We start from the raw sequence: 10,591 nt of genomic DNA, 5'->3' as shown, positions 1-10,591 counted from the left end.
CTCCGTGACGGAAAGGGTTCCTTGTTTCATTGATGAAGCTTCTTGTTGAAGATCAGAGATTCTCAAGAGGTCTCCTTGCGCATATCGTGACTTCAGGTCATTCCATATTTCCTCAGCTTTGTTCATCCACAAGATGCTCTGCCTGATCGCGACCGATACTGAATGCACTATCCACGATACTACCATATTATTGCAGCGACTCCACACACTGTAGGTTCTATCAGTTCTCAGAGGTTCTGGTGCGTTCCCATTTATGAACTCTACTTTATTCTTGGTGCTTAGTGCTGTGACCATGGACCTACTCCATGAGTGATAGTTGCTTGAATCTAAAACTGGTGATACGAGGGCCACTGTTGGGTTCTCGCTTGGATGGAGATAGAGGTAACTCTCTATATTTGGTGTTGATTCGTTCATAGTGAGTAATGTGAAGAGAAAGAAGAAATAAAGCTTGAGTATGAATCCGCAGCAGAGCTCTTTATGAAAAGAGCTCTGATACCATGTGAAAGCATTAAATGCTCATAAAGGAGAGAGAGAAGATGACGCTGTTTACAATCACTCAATGTCTCCGCTACCTCACCCTGCCTCGACCTCAACTTGTACTCCTCGCCGCTACATACTTTTATTTTCATGAGAATATATGTGAGTAATTATTTTCTAACTCCACCGTAATTTTTATTTTTACTTTTATTTTTATTTATTATTTTAAAATTTTAAAAATATTTCTAGGAATGTTAAAAGTTAATCAAATTTATTTTTATATATGTCAAAGAATAATATTCTTGGCTGTAATATTGTTGGAGATATGATTTCTTGAAATGTAAGATAATTTTGTGAAACAAATATTCCCTGAAAAATTTGAGTTTTTTTGTTGCTTAATTAGTTAGAAGACTTGCTTGGTGATGTGGGGAATATTGTTGAGATGGAAGCAAACGTGTAAATTATTGATCCAAATTTAGTGGCAATAATATAGGTTCTCTGTAAATACATAAAAAATTGAAGATGACCATTGGAAATTGGACGTTTGGCTGGTGCATGGTGAAGAAGGAAAAGATGAATTACTATATTTTTAATTTTTTTAAAGAATAACAGTGGCAGTTATAAATTATCGGTATGTGCAAAAAGAAAATTGCCAAAAATTTAATTAAACTCGTTACATTAATTGAACTGGAAGGGAATGCAATGGCTTTTGAAAATAATAAGACTTAATTGAACAATTTTAAAAAGTAATGGGACGAAATTAAATAGTAATTAAGCCTTTTTTATTAGTGTAAAAAATCATATCGAGTTTTTTTTATATATAACTACTTAATTATAAGGATGATAGCCTCTAATTTACTCATCGTATTGCTTTATGTTTAGATGGAAGGATTTGGAGTGGGAAAATGCATTTTTTAAACAGAAAATAGGGAGCTTTATTTTTTTTCTTTTGATTAATTATATTTAATTGAAACTTTTTAAAAATATATGGGATAATTAAGCTAAAGAGAAATTATCATATAATATCACATAAATTCAAGAAATAGATCAACAATATAATAAATAAAATAAACTTCTAACTTGTATAATTAATCAAATATCTTATTAACTAGTAAAATTTTGATGTAATCTTTCATTATTCCCCCTGCATTTGTATAACTATCTTCATCTTTGTAAAGCACATCCATCATGCGCGCAAGGTTGACAACACGCATAAGAAATTTCATTGGTACTTGAGTAGGATTAAGACAAGCTGCATTAATGTCCTTCCAAGCACTCTCAACCAACTTTAGTAGTTCTTCAATGGTATCTTGCCTTGAGGTATTATGTTGCTTCATATAGCAATCAAGGCTTGAAACCACATGTCCTCTTTCTTGTTCATACTGCATAAATATGGTAGAAGAAAATTAACATGAATCCTAATATGGTATATAATTACTATTTGATCTTGTTAATGGTATTAATTAGCAAAATTACTATTTGATCTTTTTCTCCCATCTTTCTAAAATTTTAGGAATGACTCACTTTTTTAATATATGGTAAATTAAACAGGCTTAAATATGATTTTGTTTCCTATAACTTACCACTTTTTTTATTTTTGATCTTTGTAAGTTTTTTTTTTTAATTTTAGTCCATATAAGTTGGTATTTTTTTCATTTTGGTTCCGGTAAATTTTTTTTTTCATTTTTAATCATTGTAAGTTTGTATTTTTTCAATCTTAATCTCTTTAAGAATTTTGTTTTTTTTACTTATATATAGTCCGCATAAGTCATTTAAAAAAAATACCATTTCTAGAGATTAAAAATAAACAAAATATCTTGCAAGGATCAAATTTGAAAAAGTACAAACTTCAAGAAGTAAAAATAAATAAATTTTTTTACAGAAACCAAAAACATATTTTAAGCCATTTAAATGTGTTTCATCTATGTTTTAAAACAAAATGCATCTGTGTTCCACACGTAACCTAGCTAGTAGCTTAAGTGTTTGGATAAGAGCAATGTTATTATTACTTCTTTTCAATACATTTTTATGATTAGGTGTGTGTTACAAGATTCCCATTAAAAACTTTAACCCACGCTCTTTTTAGTGAAATCCATATAATTAAAATTCACCTAAATTATTAAATGCATTGAAAGAAAGAAAAAAAAAACAATTGGTGTCTAGTATGTACCTCACTTCCAACAATGTCATCCATGAGCCTAGAAATAATTGAAGCCGCTGCAACAATTTTTGGGTCACTTGTCGCCCATATGAGAACCTCCTCTGTTGTGTCTTCCATTCCAAGGAAAGATACAATTGTCAGCATAGCAAAACCACATGACATAGTCGCAACTTGCATGTACTCCTCCATTGTTGGTGTGTGGTTGCAATGAAACCATCTTGCTTCGGTAATGTATGCTTGGACTAGTCTTTTTATCTAAAATTAAAATACAAATCTATGATATTGAGAAGTTTGTTCCATACTTTTGATTAGTTATAAGAAGATTTTGCTACACAAGTGTATCGCAAATGATTTATTTAGGAATAGGTGACAATTATGATTTGGGTTTAAAGGCTTTAATTTCAAGTCATAATAATAGCTAATTTTTAATGGGACAAAGAATATAGATTTTTTTTCCTGACTAGTCAAAAGATTTTATTAGGGAATATGTATTCTCTGCAATCCAAAACGACAAGTTAGTTGTAATTGGCAAAACATGCATTTTCTGATTTTCATTCAATAGCTCAAATTGAGCCATATACAGTTTATTCACATTCAGTTTATTGAGTCTGATTCTTTGTGTGGAGATTGGACAACGCACGTTTTTAGCAATTACACTATTTGCAACTGTAGTGAATTTGAAATCTCCTATGAACTAGAGGAAGAGAAACTATTTTTGATGCACCTTTAATTGTAAAGAAAATGGATCTTTGGCTTCCCAAAATTCAAAACCACCAATTAGAAAATAAAGAAATATACTTTACATTTCAAATGCAATATATAGTGACAAAAAAAAAAAAGTAATGATATTGAGTATAAATTTTTCTTAATTTGTTAGTACAAGTTAAAAGAAAACAACAAAATTATAGCTAACAAATGAAAAAAACAAACTTAGCCATACTTCATTTTTAGCATACTTGACGAAGTGTGTTTTTCCTTGCTTTCTCATTTCTTGCTCTGTTTCTTCAAAGACATCTAAAAGTGCCGAATAGCATAATTTCATGTATTCTGGGAGATCAACCAATGAGCAAATATCCCACCTGCTAGTCATTAATTACAAAGTTGACTTTAATTTTATTTGAAGAATTAGATTGAAAATATACTAGTATATGTCATTTTGATGTGCCTAACCTCTCAATTGCATCGGTGAAAATCTCTAGCTCATCAATGGTTCCATAGGAATCATACACATCATCAATGATGGATGATATGGCAATTACTTTCATCATTATTCTTCTAGCAAGAGAATATTGTGGCTCAATGTAGACCCCTAAAATCCAAAAGCAACATTCTACAATCCTATCCCGCACAAAAGGAAATTTTGTTGAGACATTCAAATCTTTAACCCACCACCTGAACACAAAATCCAAAGTTAATTTGTCAAAATGGGTCTTAGACTTGGATTTATTTATTACCTTTTCATTTAATAAAAAGTTATATTATTTTGGAGGAAAATATTACTTGGTCATACTACTGACTTCTATTTGATGTAGCTTTTGCAACATATTAAAATCTAGTTTTGCAAAGGTTAACAAACTTTCATTATGTGAGGGGATCTTCTTGGTAGAAAGACATATAATATCTTGTCTCCAATCTAGGCATTCCCTTGCGAAGTGATTGCCCTAAGCTATGTTTCACTTGTGCAGCAAGGAAATGGCTTAATTGGGTGGTTGGTGACTTAGTTAACTGGGTGAGAGTGAAATCATGTACTTCTTCAAGTATCTCTTCTCCATGAAATCTTAGTTGGGCTGCTTCATACAAGCTCAACATTCCTTGTATATCATTTGCTAGCCTTTCATTGAACTTTCCAGTTTGGTCCTTGAATTTGAAAAATACACCTGTTAAATTGATAATAAAAAAACGTGTTAGATTCCAAGGTATATATTTAATTACATAATGATTACACGTGGTTGCTATCCCACAAATAATTCAAAGCGCATTTAAAATCAAACAATTCGTACAGGTGGGTTTAGCTCTCTGTATAAACCCAGCTGCAACAAAAACATATGTTTTGAATCAAATAATAGTTTCATTTAGTTTAAAAGAGACTAAGCCCTATTTATGTCAAATTCGATTTTACGTTGTTAGGAAAATTCAAAATTGAGAAACTTGAGCCACCCTAACCCAAGTTATGATAGATCTTCATTTCTTGTCTTGTTTTTTTTTTTTATAAAAAAATCTATTTAAAAAATGTAAATATATACCCTACCTAATGGTATGTTTCAAACTAACTTGATTTTGATTGAGTTGTTTTTGTTTAGGTTGTGAAAAAAAAAGAAAAAAAAAACAACTTCGAATTAAATCAAAATTTCCAAATTGTTTTGGACTTATTTTTCTTCTAAAGTTGACTAAACAACACTCCTAGATAAAAACAATGACATACTAGCTTGATGTAATGAAATGTCCGTAATACCTATGTAGTGGAAAGTGTCACAAATGAGGAATTTGTGATCATCATGTTATAATATATTTTTGTTAGTTGAAACTAAAATTAAATTTGGTGTAATCCTCAAAGACATACCTGATGAAATGCGATATCCATGTTGTCTAAGCAATCGAAAAAGTAAAGCCACGTGATGAAGATCATTATCATGACTTATGATATTATTGTCCTTTGTTGAAATGTCATAAATTTGATGCAATGCTCGATCAATTTCGTGTTCAAAATGGTAAGAAACACCCAAACGCTGTATCGAGTCGATAAAGTTTAATTTAAAAGAGAAATTGTTATCAATAGGAGATACAATCATCTTCCTCACGTCTTCTTTTAATTGTTGAACTTGTTTGATGTCGCTATCACCTTCCTACAAATAGTTATAAAAAGTCTAGTGTAAATAATATTTTGTTGATTTTGACAAAAGTCAATAATCAAGTCAGGATATAAAAATTTAGCTTAAATTTGAGTTACTTTTGCTTTAGTTTTCCAAATTTAAATTTATTTTCTGTAGTCCCTCAATTTCAAGCACTTTTTAGTTCCTCTCCATAAAAAAATATATATATTCTCATGCATATTGATTTTAGGGTGACAAAGATGTTAATTTTTTGAGTAAATTACAGTAACTCCGCTTGAAATTACACAAATTCTTTGTTATTTTTTTATCATTACAGCAACCCCTTATACGAATGCAAGGTATGATGTTTTTCAAACAATTAAAGGGTTAATATAAGTATGGAAAGAGTGTCAATGTAATGTTCTTCAATCAATTAGGGGGTTTAGTATAGATGTAAAAAACAAGGGATATTATGTATATCTTTAAAAAGAAAACCTCAAACGATGTTATTGTAATTTACTTTTTTTAGAGACTAAAATTAAAGAGCATGTTTTCAAATTAATGAACTAAAAAGTAATTTAAATTGGAGGACAAAAATAAAAAATAATTTAAATTTAAGGGAACAAAAGTATATTTAAATGAATATTTCTTATGATAAATATATTATCATGAAATTTTTCTTGCCAAAAATTTGATTCATAACTAGTAAAGTTATTCCAAAATAAATGTTAAACACATGTAAATCTGACATTAAGTAAGTGAAACTAAATCTAAAAGGCAAGATTAGAAATAGATGGATATGCACTTGCCGCAGAACTAGGATCATAGGAAAGGAAATAATCCCCCCATATGGTAGGATGAAAAGTTGCAGTGTGTCGAGTGATGTTCGAGTTGGGTTTGGCATCCAGGGCGAAAACCGGAAGTGATGATGATGATACATTAGACATGGTTTGGCTTTCGGGTATTTTGTATTGTATGGGTTAAAGGGAGAAATTAAGGTTGATTTGGATGGTGTAGTAGTGTAGCTTTGCTTCGAATATTCAAGGACCCAACTCAATTAATTTATAGCTAGGGAGCTAAAGAGATATAATGGTCATCACTCACCAGTCAAGCTTTACGTAGGCGTAAAGTGAATTTTAAAAATAATACATTCTAAGTTAATAAAATTGATTTATTAAATTTATTATATGATTTTATTTAAAAGTTATCTTTCAAATTATGTGAAATATAAATCTCTTTTATAGAATTTTTGTAATTAATCTCGTTTAATATTTTTATTTGTTAATAAAATTAATTTAGTTAATTTTTCTTCAAACATCATTTATTTATAAGATAAGATTAATTTTTCTTCAAACATCATTTATTTATAAGATAAGATTTTATTAATTTTGGTTTTGAAAATCTTCTTCCAGATATATTGTAATTAGATGTTGAGGGCAATTTCAATTCCTATCAAGAAGACATTGACGTCCAGGAGAACCCTGATGCCTTGGAAATAATTGAATAAGTAATTATACTTGAATGGAACTTCTTACGGTTCATACTTGAATGGAACTTCTCTTTGTAGGCCTTTGGTGCCAGTTCCAACATGTTATTGACGCTTTATTAGATAGTATAAGTAGTGTCATCCCGTTCTACTACTATTACGGCAAAAAAAATTAAAAATGCATTTTGCAATATTTTTACATAGTTTTCAACGAAGTTATTTGAATCGTAAGATTTTCTTTTTCTGACTTTTCAACAGCTGTTTTCTTGTAACCAATGCTAGCTGATAGTGACACTTGCGATCTATATAATAATGGTTTTCCTTTTCTTTGTTTTTTTCTCCCTTTCGTCTTGTTCACAACATAATGCCGCAAGCAAACATCATATAGCCTAATTGACTCCAAGTTGAATAAGATCCAATTTTATTATGAGTAAATTATTAAATTAGTTGCTTACATTTGGAGCAGTGTTGATTTGGTTTCTAAGATTTAAAAAATGTTAAAATGATCATCGACTTTATATTTTGTTTGTCACGTTAGTACCTGTCGTTAGTAGTCTCTTAAAACAGTTAATAAATGTGTAATGTGGCACGTTAAGTGTCACCTGAACGCATACGTGAAATTTTCACATCAGTTTCTTTTACTTGTCACGTAAAGAGGGATTAAATTGACATTAAAGGGACTAAAATGACATAATTTAAGTGATTATCTTTTTCCCCAAAATGTTAAAATCGCTACTTTAATATTCACGCTTTCATTCTATTTTTCCTCTTACTCATACTATCATCCTAACTTCAATTCTCTTTGCAGAATCTACAGTCTCAACCTTAGACCAAAGTCTGGTATTGGTTCTATTCTACCTATTTCAGTTGCACCAACATCAATGTCTTCATCAATCCACGAAAAGAAATTACATCGATCTGCATCTTGCTGCACAACACAAAATACCCATGTTCAATCTTGCACAAAAATTATAATACAAAAAATACCATTAACATTACTTACTTGTGGTAATGGACAAACATAAAACAGTCTCTCATTATTCCTTGCCGTCCTTGTTATTCGAATGGTAGCTCTTCCACAACAATAGCAAAGACGGTTTGAGGTGGCATTCCCCCTTGTGCTTGAATTAGGAGACATGGTAGACCATAAAATAATAGAAGAAGAACTACAAAGATGGAGAAAGATGAATAGGAGAAGAATAAAAATTGGATGAGACTACTAAATTATGTAGTCCCTTTAATTTAACATTTTGGGGAAAAAGATAATCACCTAAATTATGTCATTTTAGTTCCTTTAATGTCAATTTAGTCACTCCTTACGTGACAAGTAGAAAAAACTGATGTGGAAGTTTCACATGTGCGTCCAGGTGGCACTTAACGTGCTACATCACACATTTACCAACGGTGTTAGGAGACTACTAACGACAGAGACTAACATGACAAACAGAATGTAAAGTCGATGATCATTTTGATATTTTTTAAATCTCAGGGATCAAATTGACAACGCCTCCAAAAGTGAGGGACTAATTTGGTACTTTACTCATTTTATTATGAATTTCTGAACATATTTTTTTAAGGTTATCTTATCCCTTCCTTCTTTGAGCCGAAAATAGGTATGATTGAAGTACCGGATAGGATCAGAGGTCTAACTAGGATATCACTTATTGGTTTTAAAAAATTAAAAAATATATAATATATCTCATAAAATATGATCAATTCATATTTTTATATTTCAAAATTAAATTTATTATCATAATCAAACTATAAATATTATATAATCATTTATTATTATAAATTATTTTGTAAACATTATCGTTAAATAATTAAAAAAATTCTTATTTTTATTTAATCTCGATAAATAAGTATGATAAAAATATATAAAATATATAAATATTACATTAAATCATAATCAATACCATAATAATTAGTTATTATATAGTGTTATCAAGCTAAATGATTATATCATTTAATTGCATTATATTCTTTTTAGATCTCGATGCTTATGAATCTTTGTTGGTAGATGTGATGCTTACGAATCTCATTTATATTATATTAAATTTAAATTTATCTAATAGTTAAACTAAAAGTTGTTATCGAATAATTCAGTCAATAAATTTTCATAAATTTTTAGATCATTTAAACTTAATATATACAAAGTTAATTTTGGAATAAAATGATCTTTACCTCCCTCTCTCTCATGTATGATTATGTATACGATTCAGATTTTTTTCTTATACTCTCGTATAAATTTAACTTTCTAAAAAAAAAAGGACAAGTTTACATTAGTCCAGCCATATATATTTGATATCAAATAATTTATTTGGATTGTAAGAGTTTGTTTTTCTCACTTGGGTACGAGGTTTCCACAACTATTTTCTTATCACCTATGCAAACCGACAATTTCTTATTCACCGTTAGATAGAAGGTCTTTTTTCTTTGTTTTTCTCCATTTCCTATCGTCCACACAAGATAATGTTGCATGATATTTTGATGCGTAATTCAGTTTTGGCGTAGACCACTATATTTTATAACGTGCTTAATAATAGTGGATGAACTTTCACTTTACAATTTTAACTCTTGGCCACACGTTCGGATAAATCATTCAACACATGAAGCACATGCCTTTCCGTACTGATTAGTTTTGTTTTGGAAGACATGACGGTGGATATTCATTTAATTACACTCTAATTTATGTTCTTTTTAAATATTTTTTTGTGAGAGTGGAAATAATTAGATGATATATTAATAAAAAATTATTTTTTTACTATGTATATTTTAAGACGGTTATAGAATTTTTTTTTTAAATATCACGTGGTGATAATTTTACAATTATGAAAAATGAAATTTTTTATGACACACATTTTAATAGATTTTATCAAATCGTCTTAAAATATATTATAATTAGAACAAACAAAAATGACGATTATTTTATGTGTAAAAACCCCACCTGTGAGCCCTCGAGCAACATCGGTCCTTCTTCCTAGAAGCCCAAGCGCTTCGAGATCAAGAAGTGGAACACCGTTACTCTTCTGAATATTTTTTAAATTAACTATACTTCCCTTACAGGCTTTAGTATTTGATTCAAAACCATTGTTTGAACACATTAAGTTATAATCTTGAAGGAACACAGCTTTTTTATCCTCCGATTCTCCCTATCCTTTTTTTTTTTGTTCCTGTGCTGTTATGTGTGTGTACAAGTGCATCCAGCATCCAGCATCCTCTGGTCCCCTTCATTACACGCCTATATATGGATTTTTATTTGACCTTTTTCGCTTAGTAATCAAATGGCATATATGTGGAACATGGTGCATATATCTATAATTTATTGTTGTCGGTTAGTGCCCGGCCGTGCCCAAATTTCAACGGATAATGTGAGTTGTCTGATAATAGATGGTGCATATATCAATGTTATAATTTATTGTTGTCCGTTAGTGCCCGGCCGTGCCCAAATTTCAACTTATATTAGATCTTATCTCAATTTTATATTTCCCTTCTTGTAATTACTCATTGGTGTATATTAGTTTAGGTGTTTAACATGTGTACTGATCAGCTAATAGCATTTTGGATTAGAACATTTAAGAAAAAGTATTTTTTAATATGATAAAGACCAAGCTTATGAAGTAACCTAAGCCACACATCTGAACCTATAAGCATCGG

General features: G+C 30.0%; 1 protein-coding gene across 1 annotated transcript; it reads right to left on the bottom strand.

The window, feature by feature from the left end:
- Positions 1–1,562: 1,562 nt before the first annotated feature.
- TPS11 (terpene synthase 11) lies at positions 1,563–6,469 on the bottom strand. Its single transcript, XM_014764910.2, is given in 8 exon segments — positions 1,563–1,859; positions 2,648–2,893; positions 3,579–3,717; positions 3,809–4,030; positions 4,139–4,230; positions 4,232–4,515; positions 5,199–5,481; positions 6,258–6,469. Coding segments are annotated over 8 exon segments (1,698 nt in total). The 5' UTR covers positions 6,396–6,469; the 3' UTR covers positions 1,563–1,565.
- Positions 6,470–10,591: the final 4,122 nt, after the last annotated feature.

This window comes from Glycine max, chromosome 12 (genome assembly GCF_000004515.6).
Source record: "Glycine max cultivar Williams 82 chromosome 12, Glycine_max_v4.0, whole genome shotgun sequence".
Taxonomy (NCBI): domain Eukaryota; kingdom Viridiplantae; phylum Streptophyta; class Magnoliopsida; order Fabales; family Fabaceae; genus Glycine; species Glycine max.
Note: the sequence above shows the minus strand (reverse complement) of the source record. Positions and strands in the feature narration are given on the sequence as shown.